Below are 24,576 nucleotides of genomic sequence, written 5' to 3' on the forward strand. Positions count from 1 at the left end.
ATGATCATTACACAGGTGCACCTTGTGCTGGGGACAATAAAAGGCCACTCTAAAATGTGCAGTTTTGTGACACAACACAATTCCACAGATGTCTCAAGTTTTGAGGGAGCGCGCAGTTGGCATGCTGACTGCAGGAATGTCCACCAGAGCTGTTGCCCAATAATTTGATGTTAATTTTCCTATTATAAGCCACCTTCAACATTAATTTAGAGAATTTGGCAGTACGTCCAACCGGCCTCACAACCGCAGACCACGTGTACGGCGTTGTGTGGACGAATTATTGTGTGGACGAATTGAATGCAGAGATACCGTGACGAGATCCTGTCTCGTCGTGCCATTCATCTGCAGCAAATCACCTCATGTTTCAGCATGATAACGCACGGCCCCATGTCGCAAGGATCTGTACACAATTCTGCTGAAAATGTCCAACTCCTTCCATGGCCTGCATGTTCACCAGATATGTCACCCATTCAGCATGTTTGGGATGCTTTGGATCGACGTGTACAACAGCGTATTCCAGTTCCCACCAACATCCAGCAACTTCGCACATCATTGAAGGGGTAGGACAACATTCCAAGGGCCACAATTGACAGTCTGATCATCTCTATATGTGAAGGAGATGTGTCGCTCTTTATGAGGATAATGGTGGTCACACCAGATACGGCTTGGTTTTCTGATCCACGCCCCCCTACCTTTTTTAAGGTATCTGTGACCAACAGATGCATATCTGTATTCCCAGTCATGTGAAATCATAGATAAGGGTCAAATGAATTTATTTAAATTGACTTATTTCTTTATTGTAAACTCAGTTAAAATCTTTGAAATAGTTGCAAGTATTTTTATTCACTATGAAAGAAAACTGCATACCCAACAGGTAAAGAACAATGATCACACAAATAAAGTTACAAAATAATCAGTCATGTACATGGTGTAACTTGCATAGCAATTCTCAAAATCACTTCTCATATTCCTTAGGAACAAACACAAATAAGTTCATTTTAAGAACTTCACGTTTAAAACAATATAATTGTACAAAAATATAAAAACCACACATACACGGTCAGAAATCATAGTTTTCATATTGACACAAAATAATAGAATGATGTCTCAATCACAAGACCCATTCAGATGCATTTCTTTAAGAAACAAACTTGTATAAGATGCTTATTCAGTATATCATGTATCTACAGAACATCCCACAAGATGTCACTGATTCCACTGTTATAGCCAGTGAAACACAGTGTTACTGAGTAACACATCTCTTACAATCCAATGAGCCGCTGCATTGTTGAGAGATGGCAAATTAAGGCAGCTACAGAAACCACTCTTCAGACATTTCATTACACGAGTCCAGCGCCATTGAAGTGCAGGCTATTTACTGTCTCTATCCAATTTTCTGTCCTTCTGGGTGTCTCTTTCCAAAAGCATCAGTCACACCTTCACCATTGAGTCTTCATGAGTCCCGAACTCAACTTCTTGAGAGTCTGTGACCTAACAGTTCACCAGTACCAAGGCTAGGTGAAAGGTAACAGTTATCTCTGATATCTTTACCTCTGAAGGAAATGTATTTCCTTTAGGTTAGGCTCAGGGTTAGCCATACTCTGTGGCAGGGGGACCTCTCACTAGATTATAGTATCTAGCCATTCCCCCCAAGTCGATGTACAGGGATCCCTTTCTCCTCAGGTGGGCAGACTCCTCAGGCTCAGAGTACAATGAGGATTCTGTGAAGAGAAAGAAGAATAGTTGTTGTATTAATAGGTGCCCTCATATGCAAATTTGTGAGTGTGTACTCTGTCATTTGAATATCAGAGAAACATGCACTTTAAAACATATCAGATGTTATTAGCATATCCCTAAAAGTCCCTACCCTGTGAGGAACAGTATATAAAACAGTTTATTTTAGGGAACAACAATGATAGAGAACAGTAAAATATACAGTGCCTTTGCGAAAGTATTCGGCCCCCTTGAACTTTGCGACCTTTTGCCACATTTCAGGCTTCAAACATAAAGATATAAAACTGTATTTTTTTGTGAAGAATCAACAACAAGTGGGACACAATCATGAAGTGGAACGACATTTATCGGATATTTCAAACTTTTTTAACAAATCAAAAACTGAACAATTGGGCGTGCAAAATTATTCAGTCCCCTTAAGTTAATACTTTGTAGCGCCACCTTTTGCTGCGATTATAGCTGTAAGTCGCTTGGGGTATGTCTCTATCAGTTTTGCACATCGAGAGACTGAAATATTTTCCCATTCCTCCTTGCAAACAGCTTGAGCTCAGTGAGGTTGGATGGAGAGCATTTGTGAACAGCAGTTTTCAGTTCTTTCCACAGATTCTCGATTGGATTCAGGTCTGGACTTTGACTTGGCCATTCTAACACCTGGATATGTTTATTTTTGAACCATTCCATTGTAGGTTTTGCTTTATGTTTTGGTCTTGTTGGAAGACAAATCTCCGTCCCAGTCTCAGGTCTTTTGCCAGACTCCATCAGGTTCATTCTTCCAGAATGGTCCTGTATTTGGCTCCATCCATCTTCCCATCAATTTTAACCATCTTCCCTGTCCCTGCTGAAGAAAAGCAGGCCCAAACCATGATGCTGCCACCACCAGTGGGGATGGTGTGTTCAGGGTGATGAGCTGTGTTGCTTTTACGCCAAACATAACGTTTTGCATTGTTGCCAAAAAGTTCAATTTTGGTTTCATCTGACCAGAGCACCTTCTTCCACATGTTTGGTGTCTCCCCCAGGTGGCTTGTGGCAAACTTTAAACAACACTTTTTATGGATATCTTTAATAAATGGCTTTCTTCTTGCCACTCTTCCAAAAAGGCCAGATTTGTGCAATATACGACTGATTGTTGTCCTATGGACAGAGTCTCCCACCTCAGCTGTAGATCTCTGCAGTTCATCCAGAGTGATCATGGGCCTCTTGGCTGCATCTCTGATCAGTCTTCTCCATGTATGAGCTGAAAGTTTAGAGGGACGGCCAGGTTTTGGTAGATTTGCAGTGGTTTGATACTCCTTCCATTTCAATATTATCGCTTGCACAGTGCTCCTTGGGATGTTTAAAGCTTGGGAAATCTTTTTGTATCCAAATCCGGCTTTAAACTTCTTCACAACAGTATCTCGGACTTGCCTGGTGTGTTCCTTGTTCTTCATGATGCTCTCTGCGCTTTTAACGGACCTCTGAGACCAACACAGTGCAGGTGCATTTATAAGGAGACTTGATTACACACACGTGGATTGTATTTATCATCATTAGTCATTTAGGTCAACATTGGATCATTCAGAGATCCTCACTGAACTTCTGGAGAGAGTTTGCTGCACTGAAAGTAAAGGGGCTGAATAATTTTGCACGCCCCATTTTTCAGTTTTTGATTTGTTAAAAAAGTTTGAAATATCCAATAAATGTCGTTCCACTTCATGATCGTGTCCCACTTGTTGTTGATTCTTCACAAAAAAATGCAGTTTTATATCTTTATGTTTGAAGCCTGAAATGTGGCAAAAGGTCGCAAAGTTCAAGGGGGCTGAATACTTTCGCAAGGCACTGTAGAAGTCCCTACCCTGTGTGGTGTCAGGCTGCTGGCCATGCTGCCTCAGTAGAGGGTGGGAAGCCTCCACCAGGGCTGAGTCCAGGCTCCAGCAGCGTGGCTGTTCCTCTCTGGGAGGGTTGATGGCCTCGTCCCTCAGGAGCTTGGCTGCAGAGCTGCGCTTGGCAGGGTTCCTCTCCAGGGCGGTCTCTAGGAAGGACCGCATGACACCACTGCAGTCCTCCGCTATGTCCTCCAGGGGAGGGGCCTGCTTGTGGATCTGAGGGGAGAGAGGAGGCTATGGTCAGAGGTCTGAAGTAATACCTCCAGGTAAGGTGAGTTTAGATGGATGGGCGTTTGCACTTTTGGGACTATTCCATTGCACCAGGCAAGTTCAATCAAGCACAGCTAAAGTATTTGAAGAAAAAACAACTGATCGAATCTACTCCTCGATGCTTTCTTCCAATCTTGTTAAATACAGTTTCTGGTAGGGTGAAACTAAAAGTTATCCTGCATTGAATCTGCACCTCTATGCTATCTGACGGCTCCATCTATTGAGTGTAATATCTTGTAAAATAAGTTTGGTGTACAAGAAAGGGCATCCCTATGACAATGGAGAATGAGGAAGTAAGTCCTTCCTTAAAGCAGAGATGAATAACGCTTCAAAAAGAGAAACAGGAACATGTTCAAATCAGGAACATGATCATGGAAAAACACTGTTAAAAGTACAAAGAGACCGAGGGAGTAAACTACTAACGTTTCATAAGACAGAGGCTGCCTCCCAAATGGCAACTCATTCCCAACATAGTGCACTACTTTGACCAGGGCCCATAAGGCTTTGGTGAAAGGTAGTGCACTATAATAGGGAATAGGGTGCATTTAGGATGAAGACAAAGTCACGTTAAGGGACCTGCCTCTCGTGACATTTGAGAAAAAAAATAATGTTGCAAGAATCTAGGTCTATGACGTGGAAATCTGTACAGGGTCATGGAAAAATGTGACTTTTGGGTGGGTGCAGCAAAACAGGTGTTAATGACATTCTACTAGGTATAGTCCACTTTGCCTCTGACCTACCTCTATCATAAACAGTTTGTTTGATCTTCAGTGAATGTTAAGTCAAACTGCATTTGTCTGTTTCAAGGAATAACTGGCCACAAACAGGCGAGGGGTTTACCCTCCGGCCCTGTCAGTGAAGCAAGAGGAAGGCCTGTAGTAAGTTCACCATTCACACGTCTATACACTTCATCCATCCACTTTTCGTTAATACTTGGTGGAGTTGTCACTGATTATGTCCCATGCAAAAACAGCTTCAGCTACACAGCTCCATATGTGTTCTGTCAATTTCTATGCATCTATTGGAAGTGTACAGAAGTCATTTGTGAACTGTCAGGATATGCTTACTATGTAGAGGTAGGATGGGTAGGGAGGGAGATAGGTAGGGTGGTACTTACTATGTAGAGGTAGGATGAGTAGGGAGGGAGATAGGTAGGGTGGTACTTACTATGTAGAGGTAGGATGAGTAGGGAGGGAGATAGGTAGGGTGGTACTTACTATGTAGAGGTAGGATGGGTAGGGAGGGAGATAGGTAGGGTGGTACTTACTATGTAGAGGTAGGATGGGTAGGGAGGGAGATAGGTAGGGTGGTACTTACTATGTAGAGGTAGGATGGGTAGGGAGGGAGATAGGTAGGGTGGTACTTACTATGTAGAGGTAGGATGAGTAGGGAGGGAGATAGGTAGGGTGGTACTTACTATGTAGAGGTAGGATGGGTAGGCGGTGCGTGGGTATCTCCTGACCCAGGGTGGGCTGCCAGTCTGCATATGGATGATGGTGGTGCCCAGGCTGTAGATATCTGTCTTGGTGTTGTGTCCTCGACAAAGAACCACCTCCGGGCTCATATACATCTGGGGAAGAAAACACAAAACAACTGTTGCTCACAGGGTCAACGGCATAATCCCAATTGTAGAAGAAGAAAATAAGTGTTTGGAAAATACACAATATTTTTCTTTATCAAATGTCATTTTTTTGTTATGTCGTCATGAAGCCAGTGATAATAATAACAATCACAACATGAAAAAAGCAAAGAGAAGAGTTTTCTCTGATAATGCAGTGTCTCTATGACTATGTAATAATACAGGAACCCTAAGAGCAGCTGGGCTTATGTTAGGCTCTGTACTGTATAGCTAATATGGTACTTGTGGTATGGTCTGTCAATTGGAATTTCCAGCAGCCTCAGCAGCTCCACTCATTTGGCTAGCTGTCTGTTTGGTAGCCCTTTCCCTCCCTGTTATTAATGCTGTGCTGGGTGTCTAGATCTCTGCTCTGGGACTTTCCCACTCTGTCACCAAGGGTATAGGTGGGTAGTGGAGTGAATTGGGAAAATATAGATGAGGCAATCACTGTGATCTTTCTTAAGACCCTCCCTCTCCTGATCCTTCTGTTCCTCCTAATCCTAACTACATTTGAATCTGAAAGTGCTACTGTTCAAAGGCATTCAACATTAAACAGTGTACATTTTGTAGCCTATGCAGCCTTTTGTAGCCTATGTAAAACTCTGTAGCCCATACATTACACACAAAAACCAATAGTCCACCGTACAAGATCTCTGTCACGTCCTGACCTTAGTTCCTTTTTTGGGAGGAAATAGACAGGTGGGCGGTCGACCCAGAGAGAGTGCCGGAGCCCGCCTGGGATTCGCTGGAGCAGTGCGAAGAGGGTTATAGGAGAATGGAGTTGAAGAGACAAGCACGACGGCGCGGAAGGAAGCCCGAGAGTCAGCCCCAAAAATGAATTGGGGGGGGGCTCAGGGAGAGTGTGGCAGAGTCAGGGTTCAGACCTGAGCCAACTCCCCCTGTTTACCATATGTTATCGGAGCTATCGGCGAAGCTGAGGGCTGAGTCTGAGAGGGTCGAGGAATTATTGGACAGAATGGAGGAGAGTGAACGGATGGGAGATGAGGAGACACTCGAGGAGGTGTTAATAGAATTGGGGGAGAATGAAGAGAGAGAGCAGTTGATTTGGCGTAGTATGCAAGATATTCGCCAGACGGAGCGTGTCGGGGATTTGATGGCACCTGGGGTCAGCGCTCCATACTCATCCTGAGGTGTGTGTTAGTCGGCTGGTGAAGATTGTGCCAGCCTCACGCACTAGGCCTCCTGTGCACCTCCCTAGCCTTGCACGTCCTGTGCCAGCCCTGCTCTCAGGCTCTCCAGTACACCTTCACGGTCCGGTCCATCCCTGTGCTACCTTCACACACCAGTCCTCCGGTGGCAGCTCCCCGCACCAGGCTTCCTGTGCGTGTCCTCGGCCCAGTACCACCAGTGCCAGCACCACGCACCGGGCCTTCAGTGCGCCTCGCCTGTTCAGCGCTGCCAGAGCCTTTCTCCTCTCCAGCGCTGTCGGAGTCTCCCGCCTGTTTAGCGCTGTCGGAGTCTCCCGCCTGTCTAGCGCTTTCAGAGCCTTCCTTCTCTCCAGCGCTGCCGGAATCTCCCGCCGGTTCAGCGCTGACAGAGCCTTTCTCCTCTCCAGCGCTGTCGGAGTCTCCCGCCTGTTTAGCGCTGTCGGAGTCTCCCGCCTGTCTAGCGCTTTCAGAGCCTTCCTTCTCTCCAGCGCTGCCGGAGTCTGCATGGAGCAGCCAGAGCTGCCAGTCTGCATGGAGCAGCCGGAGCTGCCAGTCTGCATGGAGCAGCCGGAGCTGCCAGTCTGCATGGAGCAGCCAGAGCTGCCAGTCTGCATGGAGCAGCCGGAGCTTCCAGTCTGCATGGAGCAGCCGGAGCTGCCAGTCTGCATGGAGCAGCCAGAGCCGGCAGTCAGCCAGGATCCGCCAGTCAGCCATGATCTTCCAGAACCGCCAGTCAGCCAGGATCTGCCAGAACCACCAGCTAGCCAGGATCTGCCAGAGCCAACTACCTGCCTGAGCTTCCTCTCAGTACTGGGCTTCCTCTCAGTACTGGGCTTCCTCTCGGTACTAGGCATCCTCTTAGTACTGGGCTTCCTCTCAGTACTGAGCTACCCCTCAGTGCCGAGCTACCCCTCAGTCCCGAGCTTCCCCTCAGTCCCGAGCTTTCCCTCATTAAAGATGTATCGTATTAACCACGCTGCATTTTGGTCCGACTCTCTTTCATCCGAAGAAAACCGTAACATCGGGTCAATTCCATTTCAATTCCGAAACCTGAAATTCCAATTAAAAAAATGTTGATTGACTGAATTGAAAACGAATTGACCCCAAACCTCTAGGTCATGGCATAGACCCGAGGGTGTTGAAGAGAAAAAAAACAGCAGAATCACTCACCTCTGTGCCTCGTAGATCCCTAGGGGTGTATACTTTCTCTGTCATCTGTACCGTCAGGCCAAAATCTACCAGAACCGCTTTGTCTGACATCAGGACGATGTTGCTGGCTGAAGAGCGAGGAGGAGGGAGGGAGAGTGAGATTCACCATAAAAGCTGCTTAGTTCAGCCATGTCGTACATAGCTAAAGAACCTTGTTGCAAGATACAGTATAGTCTCAGAACCCAGAACCAAATATAGTGTGGACTAACTAGCTACAGTGCTATGTTATTAGTCAATCTACTTTCAAAGGTCAATACTTATTCTATAATATTCTATGTGATGAGAACTGTACATACATTCAAAGGAAATGAGAAGTACATTATAGAGGGAGCTCCGAGGTTTCTTAAGGTGTCAGCGGCTGAGTTTCCTATGAAGCCGTTTCTTTAAGCTGCAGTCTGCTTCTAAAGCCCTTTCCTGGATACATTTGTAAAGTAGATGATGTAAAGTGTAAACATGTAAAGTGGCTGATGACAGTCACAGGCCCCAAACACACTAGCGTGTGTGCATGTGTAGACATACCTGGGTTCCATTTCTGCTGTATTTGGGGCTAGAATTTGAGAAACCCTAGGTTTTTAACCCTGGTAAAAGTAGAGGCTGTATGCCTATTACTCTTCTTCTCCCTCTTACGCGTACTCTTACGCTAGTCTCTGTCTACTAATGTGTGTTTTTCAACATTTGTTTTGGGCTCTTACTCACGTTTGATGTCGTGGTGGATGACATTGTGAGAGTGTAGGTACTCCAAGCCCCGGAGGACTTGCTTGGTGACCCAGATTATCTCAAACTCCCTCATGGGGCCACAGCTGTCCAGTTTCTCCAGAACCGACCCTCCCTCGCCGGCTTCCATGAATAGGTGGATGTTTTGGTCCCAGAGGAGAGCACCATAGAGCTCTGCAATGTTCTCATGACGGAACCGTGCCTGGATCTCCACATCGGCTGGTTTGAAGTGTTCCATGGGGATCTAAGGAGCATGGATATAACCATTAAGGCACCAAGTCTTTAGTATGTGAACTTTCCAATGACTATTGAATAACCAGACCAGGAAGCCACTCTCATCATGTGTAACTATTTGTGGGCTGACATAATATCAATGCTATCCTCACCCCAGGTGAATACCAGCAGGCCTAATCATTAAGCTCAAAATGAAAATATGGATATCAAATGAGAACTTTAGCGGGGAAAACATTTGGTAATGGTGATATTCTATAATGCCGTTTGATTCTTTCCCACTGCATTTGTTATTGTCTAAAACCTGAGCTGTTACCGTGGGGGGTTTCTGTTGAGTTTCCTGTGGGGTAGGCAGCCAAATACTTTCAGTTTCCATCCATATGCAATGATGTCTTTTTTTGTGTCACAGTGAAAACCATGATCTTCTTGCATAGTGTTGTTGCAAGTTTCAAAGTGTCTGTGTTGCAAAGGCCTGACTGACTTGACAATGCGACATGATGCTTTGACATGGGTTTTTGTCCTAACGAACTGGTTGCTTCGAGAAATGTATTCTGCAAAAACATGCCAGACATTCCAGCACGGGGCTCATTGACTCACCAGTTTGCATGCCATTCTCTTCCTGGTTATGGTATCCTGGGCCAAGTGGACTTTCCCAAAAGAGCCCTTTGGAACATGGCCGCCGGAGCCAGGAGTCTTATAGGTCCACTTCCATGGAAACAGAAACACATCTGAATCGATGCGATAGTGACCCTTCTTCAGCCCCATGTGTTTCTGCACAGAAGTAGTGAAATACAGTGTGAGAGGTGCTTCTGACCCAGTAAAGGCAGTTAACCCTGTACAAAGAAGTATACTCTTCTTAACTCTACCCATGAACAGACAAACACAGACAGAGACACACACATGCAGTGTCATTTCTAACACTAGGAGTCCCTTTGTGAGCAGAATCCATCAACATAGTCAATGTCCTGAAGTCTCACCTTGTTCAGTAACACACCCATCTCCTCCGGCAGGTGCTGCAATACTTCTGGCTGCATGTTAGAGATCTGGTTGACGAAAGAGAGCAAGTCCGACACCGTCCCGTACCTTACCCTGCCACCACTGTTCCCCTGCTGTGTCCCCTGGGACCCTCCTGTCACTTCGCCCCACGAATCATCCACTGTCTCCTCGTTCTCGTCCATCTCCTCCTGAGAAAGACCCTCCGCAAACGACGCCCCGGCCTCTTTTTCCTCTTCCTTGGTGTGGTAGAGATGTTCCACCACGTCGATTATGTACTCTATGTTCATGTGAGCCAGCAGGAGTTCTATTCCAGCATTGTCATATTTGTAATCCATCTTGTTTGATTCACTGCTCCAAAATGGTTTCTGGGGGAGATTAGTTTATCAGGATTAGTTTATAAAAGCATAATATCAAATGATTACCTGAGTCTTTGTAATAACTTAGGGTCAGGTCTGACTGTGCTCACTCCATTCTTGCGTCTGTTTGCAGTCAACTCTATTGCTCATTGAAGCCTACGGACCCTCACCAGTGAGGAAGTTGTCAACAGAGGAAGTCCATATCAGTCTCCGTGTGCAGGTGTAGTGCTGTATTAATGAAAAACTATGCGAATGCTATGTGTTACAGTCATAGGGTTCCTTTGTAGTTCCGTTTTTCTTTTTCATTTTCCTTAATTTCCCCGTAATATTTGTTTTCCATAGGCGAACGTATCTGAATACGAAGGAAGCTCAGAGAAAGACTTGCCGTTCATCAGATACAATAGAATAGTTCGGTATATTCCAATAGTGTGAAACTGCAGCCAGCAATTCGGGGCGTTCCTGCTGCATGTCGGCAGTCTTTCATCATACTCCAGCTGGTTAAGCTAGCACCCAGTGTCCTTCGCTCCCGACTACTAAAAAGCTTCCTTTGCCGTCGTTAACAGAATTGGGGGAAACCAGTGCCCAACAAGCGGGACGAAAGGACACTGTCTAACTTACTGGTGTAAGGCTAGCTATCTACCGTTTGCGCCCCGGCGAGGTTAAATCCGTTGCTGGCATCCAACATGATTGTGCATTAATTTCCACATACAGGAACGCAATTGAACCCTTCTACGATTTTTCAACCCTTGCGCTCTTATGTGCGTCAATAACAATACTGTGTTTCGCAATGTCTCGTGTTGTTGAAGTTCAATAACAGTTATATGAGAAATTACTTAAGTGATAGAAGTGTAATGAAACTAAACGCAGGTGATTGCATTACAGAGAGCAAACAAAGTCATTTCAATTACAAACAATTAAATTGATCAGTTTGGTATTGCACATGAGTAAAAACCCAATATTAATATTACAGCTGACTGAGCCTTCTTTGTTCTGTTTGAACCGTCTCTGAACAGGGGGAACACGCATATGCGCTTAAATGCCACTCTCAGGTCATCAATGGCGTCCTCCTTTGGCGTGTAGGTTATGTATGAGAGGAAGCGGTAGCCTCTCAAAACGCTTCCAATAACTAGATTCATGCTTTCAAAGAAAGATCGGAACTAGTACTGCTGCTAGGAAGACCAATGTACTCAAAAAGAAACATGAAATCGGTAGGTTTTTCATCCAACGATAGGGACGCATCCTGTAAGTAACATGAGCTAGCCATTCATTGTAGGTAACGTTAGCTAGCTAGCTGGCAGTTGCCCCAACACTACTGCAGTTCAAGCTCCCTGCCACTTGTTAATTTATGTAGTTTAGCTGATCATGCTCAACATTAAAGGCATAATAGGGGTCACAAAGTTGTGGCAAGTAGCTCGCAAAAACACCATACTAGCATGGCATATGTGTAGTTAGCGAGATGGATTAGGCCTACATTTCCTTTAGAACCAAAGGAGGGAGACAAATATTTTTACACATTACAAGAAGAGAGGATAGAGCAGGCAGAGAGATCTGTCCTAATCAGCCGCCCTGCTAAAACCAACAACAAAAAGTTACTGAAGTATTTATCCAGACATGGAAATATCAACACATTTTATATAATATGTAAGTATTTCAGTTGTGCTAAGATATGAATCTACAAATCAACACGAATGTATGGAAACAAAAGCAATGCTGTTTGTATGTAACTACGGTATGATGGAAAATAGCATATCCAAAAATAACTGAACATAATTCAATTAATTGAAAATATTGTATTGTTAAGGGAGTAATTTATAAGGAGGTCTATCTTTTCTCCTACACAATGTGGGAATTTACCACCCCCTCTCAATACTAAACTGTGACCTAATTATATTGTTTAAAGTCAACAAAAAATACTAGAACGCTTTATAAGCACCCCGGTTTACCCTGATCAGGTTGGCTTTTTCCAACACCGGTACGGCGCTGATGGCAAACAAATAAAAGTATATAAAATGGGCTATGAGGACCTGCCAAACCCCTGCCATAGCTCTGTCCCTAGATGCTGAGAATGCATTTGATAGGGTGGAGTGGGGTTTCCTTTTTAAAGGCCTGGAGTCCGATGGATTTCGCCCCCACTTTATATGATGGATCAAAACCCTGTATTCCGGGGGCCAGTGCCACATTTACCGCCAATGGAACTATTTCTAAGCAATTCAGACTCCATAAAGCCCCACAGTGCAGGTGTCATAATACCCATAAAACCTAGCGGTCAAACGGAAATGGTTCCAATCGTTTTCACACCATCTATCAAATAAAACTCCTGGAGTCTATAGAGTGAACCTTGGAGTAATATCATCTGACTCCAGGCCGTGAAGAGAATATGGGAAATAGACTTGGACTGCGATATCACCAATGCAGAATGGAATGAGGTTTTCGGCAGATGTCTCTAAAGCTAACGCAATCGAAAACGATACACCTTTACCATTCGACTCCTATTAAGCTTCACAGGTTCGGTCTGAAGCCCACAGACGCCCTGCTGCTGGAGATGTTCATCTGAAGAGGGGACTTATCTACATATGGGATTGTGAAAAAAATCGGGAGGTTTTGGACTGAACAGCCACAAAAACAAGTGTAACCCCGGTCCTAGCAGTTGCCAAAATGTCCCTATAGAAAATGTGTTTGACGTAGTGTGGGAAAAGCCCCGTAGGAAGCCCACTGAGCCTGAGGTCCTTATCAGTCTCTCTCTCTCTCTCTCTCTCTCCGGGTAAAACAACAGGCTGATAAAAAAAGAGGTGAGAGATGCATGCAGTGCTACAAATCACAACTTCCTCTTCTGTAGACAAGGCTGTTCAGTAGAAATGTAAGACCCTCATGTATGAAGAGCGCTTGCAGAGCTTGTCAAAGTTGTATCTTTTCTATGTGAATGTTTTGAGTGTCACTCTGACTTCCAAAAATGTACTCAAAGGCCTAGGAGATTAAAAGATGCAGGGTTATGCACTTTCGTGTATTTTCGTGTATACGCCGTCGGCATATCTTTTTCAGCCTTTGGCCCACCATCTTCACTCGCATACTCACTGTGATCCTATGCATTTAGAGCCAATGTTTCCGTAATTAAAAATGCTGTTCAATAAATGGTCTTGTCCCATCTGCCCGGCCAAAAGCAGGTACCAGACAAAGAGGTCTGCGTCTGAGCGGCGGCGACCCAGAGTATCCTGTCTGTGATTGGGGAGTGTGTAGACCAGTTTGGGACCCGGCTGTGTCGGGGTGCAGAAGATCCTCAACGCTCGCTGTCCCCTGGTCCGCTTTACCCACCGACCATTAAGGGTTCCAGTGTGACCTCACAGCCAACAATAGGTAAGACAAAGACACACATATGGACTTGTTTCCACAGATACACACATGCTGACAGACACGCACGCATGCATGATAGCACGCAGACACACACACACACACACACACACACACATTGAAGAGTCACTGAGCAAACTCCTTTATTGGTGTAATCCGTCTCAAATGCATCATCAGTATGATTAAATCAGAAAGCCTTCTATAAAGCTTGTCCTGTTCCTGTTAAACAATTGTGAATCATTAAAGCCTACAAACATACTTCTGCCTGCCTAGTTCTACTTCTATATAAGTGACCAATTTGTTAGGATTTTGAATTGTTGAAGTTGTTTAAAGTTCACCTGTCCACATAACTAATAGTCACCGTTTAAATGTCAGTTGCAGTTTGTCATTTTGCTCTAATGCTTCATAGAAACTCTGTTGCCTTTCAAAACCTACTGGTGTTGCACAAAGCAAACTGAAACTCAAGTTGCGTAGAAGGAGAGAGAGAGGGAGAGAGGGCAGAAGATCGATGGGTCATGTGTTTCACTTCTTCTTTCCTTGGGACTAAGGGTTTCTGTGGTTAGCCTGAGTTAGCCTGAGAGTGAAGCAGCCAGATACACACACCTGCTAATGATTAGAAACAAACACATCCACGCCTCAGTTTGTAATGAAATCGAGTAGGGTAGAGTGGAGACACCCTGACTGTGTGTTTATGTTAAAAACATTGAAGAGTATGGTTATACACAGTTTGTCATCCTTGCAAAACAGAGGGATATTTAGGAAGTGAGAATTACGATGTCCAGCTAAATGTTGCCCCCTGGTGGATAGTGTGTGCCACTGACTTTTTCATTTTCTCTGCTTCTAGAATGTTATAAATGTTGTTCAATTCAAAAGTCCCAGACAGTATCAAGTCTCTCAGATAATGAGGGTATTCTGCTTTAATATCTTATCATATTAAATGCTTAGGAATGGTGATAGAAATGAATGTGTCAGAAAGATCAATTCAAAAATCCCAGATAGTATCAAGTGTTTCAGCTACAGTGAATGCGTACTGCACTGTGTGTCTTGACTGTCATTCTGTATGTGTCCGCAGGGTGGCGATGAATAGCTCTGAGTTTCTGTACCTGTATGGGCGGCTGGATCGGCGGGTGCGTTGCTTGGTGTTCAGTGTTCAGTGCTGGGCCTGCCTGGGCCCACAGTATCACCAGCTCTATGCCTGGATCACCAATTTCTCTCTCACGCAAAGGAGGACTGTTCCTATACTTCTCACCCTGGACCACCTCAAGGAACTAGCAGGTAGACACAGACCCACACACCCACACCCACAAGCAAGCCCAAACTGCCCACCATGGACTGCCTCAAAGCAGTTAGTGAAAAATGGAGCACTGAGCAGCAACTTCTTTTAACAAAAATCTATACTATCAGTATCATCTCAAAGAGCTGGCAGGTAGTAGTCTTGCATTGCTACACTTCCTAGTTTTATTCAGAAATTTGGAAATTGATGTTCAGCCGGTAGCCATGGACCACTGAGCGAGTGGCAATTGGGTTGCTGATCCTAATTGGCAACAAAAATATCTGTGTTGGTGTAGTCCAGTCATGCTTCTCTTCCCACCGCTCGTACTCCTGCTTCCCTTGTCACCTTGGCTCTCAAATAATTGCATTCCAAAAGCAATCTATCCCCCCTCCCTCCATCTTAGCCCAGACAGAGACACTATCCCAGGCATCATAGGGCCTTCATCACAATAAAGGCCCTATCACTCTGGCAGAGGGCTTTGACCCTCCTAGCACTATTTAACCTTGTGCACACACACACATACACACACACACAACCAATCTCTTCTACTACCCTCGGCTGACATGGTCAAGGATTCTGTTCAGGACTCTCACTTTTTCTCTCTCTCTCTCGCTCTCTTTTCCTCATGATGAACTGTATTGGCTCCCTCTATTAGAGCTGGGACGATAAGCTGAAAATGATCCAGAGTGATCACTTATCGCAAGAATTTTGCTGATATTGTTCATTTTTGAGAAGTAGTCTATACTACAAAAATGTGTTTGAAATGCCTGCGATAAGTTTGACATGAAATAAGTTTGTTAATATGGGCGATTCGTAATGGCACAATTGATGGCTACAACCATCAAACTAAACTCAGCAAAAAAAGAAACGTCCCTTTTTCAGCACCCTGTCTTTCAAAGATATTTCGTAAAAATCCAAATAACGTCATAGATCTTCATTGTAACGTCTTTAAACACTGTTTCCCATGCTTGTTCAATGAACCATAAACAATTAATGAACATGCACCTGTGGAACGGTCGTTAAGACACTAACAGCTTACAGACGGTAGGCAATTAAGGTCACAGTTATGAAAACTTATGACACTAAAGAGGCCTTTCTACTGACTCTGAAAAACACCAAAAGAAAGATGCCCAGGGTTCCTGCTCATCTGCGTGAAGGAGGCATGGACTGCAGATTTGGCCAGGGCAATAAATTGCAATGTCCATACTGTGAGACGCCTAAGACAGCGCTACAGGGAGACAGGACGGACCACTGCGATCGTCCTCGCAGTGGCAGACCACGTATAACAACACCTGCACAGGATCGGTATATCCGAACATCACACCTTCGGGACAGGTACAGAATGGCAACAACAACTGCCCGAGTTACACCAGGAATGCACAATCCGTCCATGAGTGCTCAGACTGTCCGCAATAGGCTGAGAGAGGCTGTACTGGGGACTTGTAGGCCTGTTGTAAGGCAGGTCCTCACCAGACATCACCGGCAACAACGTAGCCTATGGGCACAAACCCACCATCGCTGGACCAGACAGGACTGGCAAAAAGTGCTCTTCACTGACGAGTCTCGGTTTTTCTCACCAGGGGTGATGGGCGGATTCGCATTTATCGTCGAAGGAATGAGCGTTTACACTGAGGCCTGTACTCTGGAGCGGGATCAATTTAGAGGTGGAGGGTCCGCCATGGTCTGGGGCGGTATGTCACAGCCTCATCGGACTGAGCTTGTTGTCATTGCAGGCAATCTCAATGCTGTGCGTTACAGGGAAGTCATCCTCCTCCCTCATGTGGTACCCTTCCTGCAGGCTCATCCTGACATGGCCCTCCAGCATGACATTGCCACCAGCCATACTGCTCGTTCTGTGCGTGATTTCCTGCAAAACAGGAATGTCAGTGTTCTGCCATGGCCAGCGAAGAGCCCGGATCTCAATCCCATTGAGTACGTCTGGGACCTGTTGGATCGGAATGGGGAGGGCTAGGGCCGTTCCCCCCAGAAATGTCCGGGAACTTGCGGGTGCCTTGGTGGAAGAGTTTGGTAACATCTCACAGCAAGAACTGGCAAATCCTGTGCAGTCCATGAGGAGGAGCTGCACTGCAGTACTTAATGCAGCTGGTGGCCACACCAGATGCTGACTGTTACTTTTGATTTTGACCCCCACCTTTGTTCAGGGACACATTATTCAATTTCTGTTAGTCACATGTCTGTGGAACTTGTTCAGTTTATGTCTCAGTTGTTGAATCTTATGTTCATACAAATATTTACACGTTAAGTTTGCTGAAAATAAACGCAGTTGACAGCGAGAGGATGTTTCTTTTTTTGCTGAGTTTAGTAGTAGCAGTTTAATTAGGGATAGGGGGCAGCATTTTCACTTTGGATGAATTGCGTGCCCAGTGAACTGCATCCTACTCTGTCCTAGATGCTAATATATATGCATATTATTATTACTATTGGATAGAAATCACTCTGAAGTTTCTAAAATGGTTTGAATTATGTCTGTGAGTATAACAGAACTCATAGGGCAGGCAAATTTCCAAACAGGAAGTGGAAATTCTGGGGCTGGTTGAATTTCAAGTCATTGCCTATTCACATCCAAACAAGATATGGATAGGTTCGCATTTCCTACTCCTTCCACTAGATGCCAACAGTCAGTAGAACGTGGAATGAAGCCTCTAGTGTGATGTATGACCGGATGGGAGGGGATTGAGTCAGTGGTCTGTCAGAATGCTAGTTCCTGGTTGCGCACATTACTGTTGATATCGCCTGCGTTCCATGACTCTGTAGACAAAAAGGAATGCTCCGGTTGGAACGTTATTGCATATATATGACAATAACATCCTGAAGATTGATTCTCTACTTAGTTTGACCAGTTTATTCGACCTGGAATATAACTTTTTGAAGTTTTCGTCCAAGTTCGCCTGGAACAGCACCAGCTTTTGGACATGTGAACTAACAGTGCTAGCAAAAGCAGCTAATTGGACACTAGTAATGGACATTATGGAACAAAACAACGATTTATTGTGGAACTAGGACTCCTTGCACTGCATTCTGATGAAAGATCATCAAAGGTAAGGGAATATTTATGATGTAATTTCGTATTTCTGTTGACTCCAACATGGCGGAGAAATATAATTATGTTTTAGCGCCGTTTTAGATTATTGCATGGTATGCTTTTTTCATAACGTTTTAAAAAAATCTGACACAGCAGTTGCATTAAGAAACAGTGTATCTTGATGAACAAATAAGGTTTTATATGTAAGATGGCTAAATAAAGAGCAAAATTATTGATTATGAATATATTATTATTTGTTCCCTGGTCCTATAAGAGCTCTTTGTCACTTCCCACGAGCCGGGTCGTGACCACAACTCACACTCATTCTTATGTTTAATAAATATATTGTATGTGTGTGTGTGTGGCAGGCTTACAATGATGGCAAAAAACAACATTTGAGAGTGCGCTGACCCTGGTGCTAGAGGGGGTACCAGCTGGAGGTTGAATATTTGAAGGGGTATGGGCCCATAAAAAGGTTGGGAACCACTGCCATTGAAGACCATGGTATGCAGACATTACAATTCATTCACACATGGAGCAAGAAGGTGCTATATCGGCCTCTTGAGGTCTGATGATTGAAATGCAGGGGGGGGGGGGACTACCCCCTGTCCCTTAACCAGAGCATACATACTAATATTTTGTATACATTTTATTTCCACATTCAAACAGGTTTATTGATCATTATAATTGTGGTATTTGTTATCATACTCTTTGGGATTCCTTTCAGAGCAACTGCTGCAGGAGTTCTTTGAGTTCTACGGAACCTTCACATTCGGCCGCATGTCCATGCACAACAGAAAGGTAACAGGCACACACAGCCCATTCTGATTGAATTAGTACCAAGTCATTCTATGTTGATTGGACACAAGATGAGGGTGCTGCACTGAGAGCTTTAAACAGAAATAGCCTTCTCTGGAACCCTTTTAGCTGTAAACTGCCAATCCTTTCAGAAGGGATTCCAGCAGCACTTTCACCCCTGTGCATAATTGCCATTGTTTCATGGTCGTAGTTTATAATTGGCGGGGGAAAAAGGACTGCAGATACTATCAGAACCAGATTGGAGAGATAGCTAATGGCGTTTGAGATCTTTCATTGGCTAGCTCTCCCTAGTCGCAGGGCTGAGAGCCAAGAGGGGAAGCTGTTGGTAATAAAGTGGGTTTTTGGTGGATCAAACACCCACACACACACACCAGCATTGCACGAATGTCTCTCCGTGCCAGCTAAGACTACAGCTGTCAGAGGACTGTGTGATTGATAGTTGCTCCTCCCCTCTACCCATCTCCAATGAACACAATCAGCAGTTCATCACACTCGATAAGAAAACATAATCAACACGTTTATTCAATCTTAGACACATACGTGTTCATTTAGTTACAGTTCACCCAGTTTGTTTTTCATTTAATTCCTTTGCAGGCCAAGGTTGTCCCAAATGGCACCCTATTCTCTGTATAGTAGGGATGTGCATCTTTCCCTTTCAAGACGATTCAATACGTATCTAGATAGATGGGTTCCGATATGATACAGGAACGATACATTTTAGTTTGAAATGATTCCGTGCGATTCTCTTTGATTAGAGAATGAATCGATACAATATGATTCGATGCACTAACATTTGTTGCATAAACACACTCATTTTCCATTCAAATATAAGTCTGATGCTGATGGAGCTCATGAGCTAAGCCTCTGAGCTGGATTGGTCTGAGCTGACTTGTGTGTGTAAATTATGTTTGTCTATGGTGTATACTATGTATGCACCTGATCTGACCCATAGGGGGAGACAAGGCATCTACCACCCCATTATCAGATTAAGGGGGACTATGTAGCCTTTGGTTCTGAAATCACCATCACCCACTAATTAACTTGTACATTTAGCAGATAGTGTTTGAGCTAGAAATGTATCAATATTCATCATTTACAAATGAACTATGACATAACCAATATATAGCACAATTTTGGATTTCACCCCATCTCAAAATCGAAGGGTTTTGACCGTTTTGGAAGATTTTGGTGAACTTTTTTTCTCCACATTCAAGCACAAAGATGAGCTTTCCCAAGACGGTTCCTGACAGTTTGTGCAGAAATTATTTGTTTGTGCAAACCCACAGTTTCGCCAGCTGTCCGGGCTTCTGGTCCCAGATGATCCCGCCGGTGAAGAAGCCAGGTGTGGAAATCCTGGGCTGGCGTGGTTACACGTGGTCTGCAGTTGTGAGGCACTGCCAAATTCTCTTAAACAATTCTCAATTCTCTTGCAACAGCTCTAGTGGACATTCCTGCAGTCAGCATGCCAATTGCACTTGAGACATCTGTGGCATTGTGTGACAAAACTGCACATTTTAGAGTGGCCTTCTATTGTCCCCAGCACAAGGAGCACCTATGTAATGAGCACGCTGTTTAATCAGCTTCTTGATATGCCACACCTGTCAAATGGATGGATTATTTTGGCAAAAGGAGAAATGCTCACGAACAGGGTTGTAAACATGTTTAGAGAAATAAGCTTTTTGTTTGTATAAAACATTTCCGGGATTTTTTATTTCAGCTGGTGAAATATGGGACCAACACTTTACAGGTTGCGTTTATATTTTTGTTCAGTATAAATCAATGACTGTCAACAGTTGCATGCTTTTAGTTTGACACTGAAGGATAAGACGCATCAGTTATCACAAAGGATTAGTTGTTGTCTCAAGGTCGAAAGAAAGTAATATGAGCAAAACATGTTAGTTTATCGGCGATTCATGTTTGAAAAATAATCTGGGGTCTGTGGACCAATGCAGTGTTATCTTAAACATTTGAATCGCAGGCTGATGTGTAATCGTTACATCCCTACTATATAGTGAGCTACTTTTGACCAGGGCCCATAGGGAATCGTGTGCCATTTAGGATGCAGGCCTCTGTTGTACATCATCTCCTCATGGTTCCTGAGAGTAAAAATATTGTAAGGACGTTAACCCAGGGTGGGGTGTGTGTGTGTGTGTGTGTGTGTGTGTGTGTGTGTGTGTGTGTGAGAGAGAACCCAGGGTCATGTGTGTGTGTGTGTGAGAACCCAGGGTCAGGACTGAAGTATTAAAGGAAGGCCTGTAGGAAGACTTGTGGTCATGGCCTCTGCATATAATCTTTCACCAGTAGAGAAACCACCATTAATCATCTTTACTGTGTACTGCGTCTCTCCTGTCTCCCTCCTCTCCCACACTCTCCTATTCCCTGTCTTCTGTGTCCTACCATTTTACATTGTAGTCATTTAGCAGGTTGCTCTTATCCAGAACGTCTTAGTTAGTGCATTCATCTTAAGATAGCTAGGTGGGACAACCACATGTCATGGTAAGTACATTTTTCCTCAGAGTAGCTATCAGCAGTCAGAGCTGGCCCTCTCCTGTCCTCCTCCCTCTCTACCTCCCTCTCCCTGGCAGTCTTACCCTCTCGCTCTCCTCTCGCTCTCCTGCTCCCTTACCCTTTCCCTCTCTCTTTCCTTCTCCTGTCCCTCTCCCTCCCTCTCTCTCCCTGGCCCTCTCGCTCTCCTGCCCTCTTACCCTCTCTCTTTCCCTCTCCTGCCCTTTCTCCCTCCCTCTCCCTGGCCCTCTCTCCTCTCTCTACCCCTTTCCCTCTCTCGCCCTGGCACTCTCCCTCTGCCCTGACTGATGGCTTTATGGTCCATGGTCATCTCTCCATCCCATGGAGCTGGAGGCTCCATCTCTGTTTCTCCATCCATTCAGCCTTTTTACAACCACCGGCTTAGGGGATAGAGTATTTAGGTATTGCATGCCATGCATGCCCTGGATTCAAATAGTGTTTGATTTATTTCAAATACTTTGAGGGGTACAATTGAGCTTGCCTGGGGTGTTAGATTTGAGGCGTTTACACCTTTGGGACTATTCCATTGTTTCCATTGTGTCAGGCAATGTCAATCAGGCGCAGCTAAAGCGTTTAAAAAAAAAAATGCTATTTGAACCCAGGTGCATCTGTTGTTTGCATGGAACCTTGGAGGGCTCTGGAGATAGATCTTTTACCAAGGTTTTTATTGTCTGTGTGACAGTTACAGAATAGTACAGAGTCACAAATGGAACCCAATTCCATATAGTGCACTACTTTTCCAAAGCAGCAATGGTCTAGCCTAGGACACTGGAATTGCCAAAGAGTTAGCAAGATGGCAGAAACAGATCTTGGACCAGGCTAGTGATGTTGTGGTATGATTGATGATTGAACCTGTGTCTACCCTGCTGGTGCTGCCCCCAGGCCCGTTCATCACAGCTAGGTTGACACTATTTGCGTCCCAAATGGCACCCTATTCCCTACACACTGCACTACTTTTGACCAGAGCCCTATGGAGCCTGATTTAAAAGTAGTAGGGAATAGGGTGCCATTTGGGACAGAGCCTGCTAGCGAATGATGAGATGTAACAGCCAGACCCTTTATAACTGGGTCCAGGTGGCCTACATAACAGCAACAACACCTAAGATAGATGGACCATTTATAAAGCCAGTGTGTTTTTATGTTTTGTCACCCCTCTCTTTCTCACTCCCACCGTCTTTTAATCTCTTACGTTCTCCCCCACTCTTCTCTTTGCTCGCTCTCACACAGGACAGAGAGCAGAACAAACCTGAGGTCTCTCCCTTCACATCCAGAACCCCTTCAAGCCAGCGCTGAACGTCAGTAAGCACGTTAACAGAACACAGCCGGAGCACTTTGTGGCGTTGAGTCGGGAGAGCGCCTGGATGATGCAGCAGCGGGAGTTCAAAGTACCGCACAGCAGTGGCAGTAACGGGACCGGTACCGGGAACAATGCTCCCTGGGGCTTGGCTGTGCTCCTCATGCCCTCCGTCTCCCAGGCGGCCAGCAAGAGGCTCGAGATCCTGCTGGAGTCTCTAAAGAACAGGGAGGAGAAGAAGATGGGCAACAGTATCAACACCACGAGGAAAAAGAGCTAGAGGAGAAGATTCATTGTGTTTGTGGGTATCAGTCTGAGCCCAGGCGAGATGCAGAATCACTTATCTCGATCAGTAGTCATTTGGGATGCAAAATGATTTGTAGGTCACTCATACTGTGCACTCTGCACACGGTTTTGCAGACCATCACCACTAGATGGCACTGGTGAGGTATAAGTCCAAGGGCAACACGCACTTAAAGTCCTACCCTTAAAGACACCACATTAGTGGACTTATGAGCCGAGCCGAGCCAAGCTGTACTGAGCTGGCCTGTTTAGACATCCGCTATGGTAGCTGGAACTGTCCTGACGAAAATATAGAAGCTGGCGCAGTATGGTTTGGATTGGCATGATTGTGTGAAATGGGGTATAAATGTTTCCGTGACCAGATGCTCTTGATAAGAAAGGACTTATTTACTCTCCATGCCAACCTTTGCAAATAATGTACTTAAAGAAGATATTAACTTCTAGCATCTGACTATACATCTTTTTGTTTGTTTACGTTACATCAAATGTTTTCAGATGTTTTTTGTTAAATCAGTGTCACAAAATTGACTTTTATACCAAAATGAAAACAGTATTTTGAAATGTGTGGTGGATAAGGAACAGTCTGACATTTGTTATTTCAAGATTCAACTTTTACCGTCAACTGTCCAAAAACAACGATGCATCCTTGCTAGTCAGTCCATATTTAAACAGTCCATACCGTTACTCATCAAGTCAGTTGTCTGGAGGAGAGAGGAGCCAGCGGCGTGGTTAGTCTGTAAAATGGATGGACCTCTTCCCGGCTACTCGTTGAGCTAACATGTCAAATATTTGGATAGAGAGTAGGCACATTCCATTTTAAACACAAGTCTTTAGTTTTCTCGGTGGAGACTGAAAGAAAGAGACAGGGCCTTAACTTTGTTTCCAGATCTGCTCATAATCCTTTATTGCCAATTTGGAAGTAGGCATTTCCAACCCAAACCTTAATGATAAGTTCAGTGAACGGAGTACACAAGGCCAAGATAATGTAAGTTATTTTTTTAATCAAAACTTCTTGCCACCTTAGCACTCTCTTTGAATGAACCCTACCACTGAATAGTTTGCCGTTAGGGAGAAGGAATGAGTGCCTTTTCCACTTACGGTAAGTTTCTGCCTCCTTTGCAGTTCTTCAAACCATAAAGGTACTACTGTAGGTCTTTCCATTTGTGCTTGTATGTTTGAGGGGGCAAAAGTTTGGGTATATTTGAGAGAGTGAGCGAGTGTTTGTGTTTGAGAGAGTGACAGAATATGCGTGTGTGAGTGGCTTTAGCAACGAGCGTCCCAGGAGAAGGTGGTTCAGGAGCAGGAGTGTGTGGTGGCCCCACAGCTGTTATTCCACTCTGTGCAGCATGAGGTCAGGGGGTGAAGGGATCCAGTTTGAAAAGTTCCTCCTCTGCCATGGGGGCACAGCGACGGGAAGGAGAGGAGCGCCCGCTGCCGCCTCAAAAACATACGTTACATTATAGGATGGCTTTGAATTTTTCTTCTCTACCCCTTCCCTCTTGAGTAACTAGGTTAAGAGAGCGCTTGTGTGTCAGAGGTTGGTTCAGGAGGGTGCAACTGTACCAAACACTAAAATAAATGAATTATGTAGAACAGAACTGATCTGATTCTGTCCTGTACCTAAATATGGCTATGGTTTACTATTAGGCATTTATTCATGCAAGGGAACAATGATTTAACATGACAAACTCTACTCTTGTATTTATCACTAGGTAGGTACTGTAGGTATTCATGTGTAATACAATCCTAGGTTTTGACCGTTTGTGGATATGAACCAAGACTTCCTGTACAGAGAGGTGGCAAGGTCAGGGTCA

At 44.7% G+C, this 24,576-nt stretch overlaps 1 protein-coding gene and 1 pseudogene across 2 annotated transcripts; one reads left to right on the forward strand and one right to left on the reverse strand.

Moving 5' to 3' along the window:
- Positions 1–758: 758 nt before the first annotated feature.
- LOC112228040 (mitogen-activated protein kinase kinase kinase 8) lies at positions 759–10,978 on the reverse strand. 2 transcript variants are annotated; one of them, XM_024393178.2, is made up of 8 exons: positions 10,330–10,978; positions 9,785–10,168; positions 9,405–9,578; positions 8,559–8,820; positions 7,824–7,930; positions 5,284–5,436; positions 3,566–3,812; positions 759–1,721 (listed from the first exon to the last, which is right to left on the reverse strand). In XM_024393178.2, exons 2-8 carry the CDS (start codon positions 10,136–10,138, stop codon positions 1,591–1,593), a joined length of 1,428 nt encoding a protein of 475 aa, XP_024248946.1. In that variant the 5' UTR covers positions 10,139–10,168; positions 10,330–10,978; the 3' UTR covers positions 759–1,590. The 2 variants fall into 2 exon arrangements, with proteins under 2 accessions (XP_024248946.1, XP_024248945.1); XM_024393177.2 differs by having other exon boundaries at positions 10,270–10,978.
- A 265-nt stretch (positions 10,979–11,243) lies between these two features.
- LOC112227596 lies at positions 11,244–24,360 on the forward strand (annotated as a pseudogene).
- Positions 24,361–24,576: the final 216 nt, after the last annotated feature.

The sequence above is a fragment of the Oncorhynchus tshawytscha genome, linkage group LG29 (genome assembly GCF_018296145.1).
Source record: "Oncorhynchus tshawytscha isolate Ot180627B linkage group LG29, Otsh_v2.0, whole genome shotgun sequence".
NCBI classification, from domain to species: Eukaryota; Metazoa; Chordata; class Actinopteri; order Salmoniformes; family Salmonidae; genus Oncorhynchus; species Oncorhynchus tshawytscha.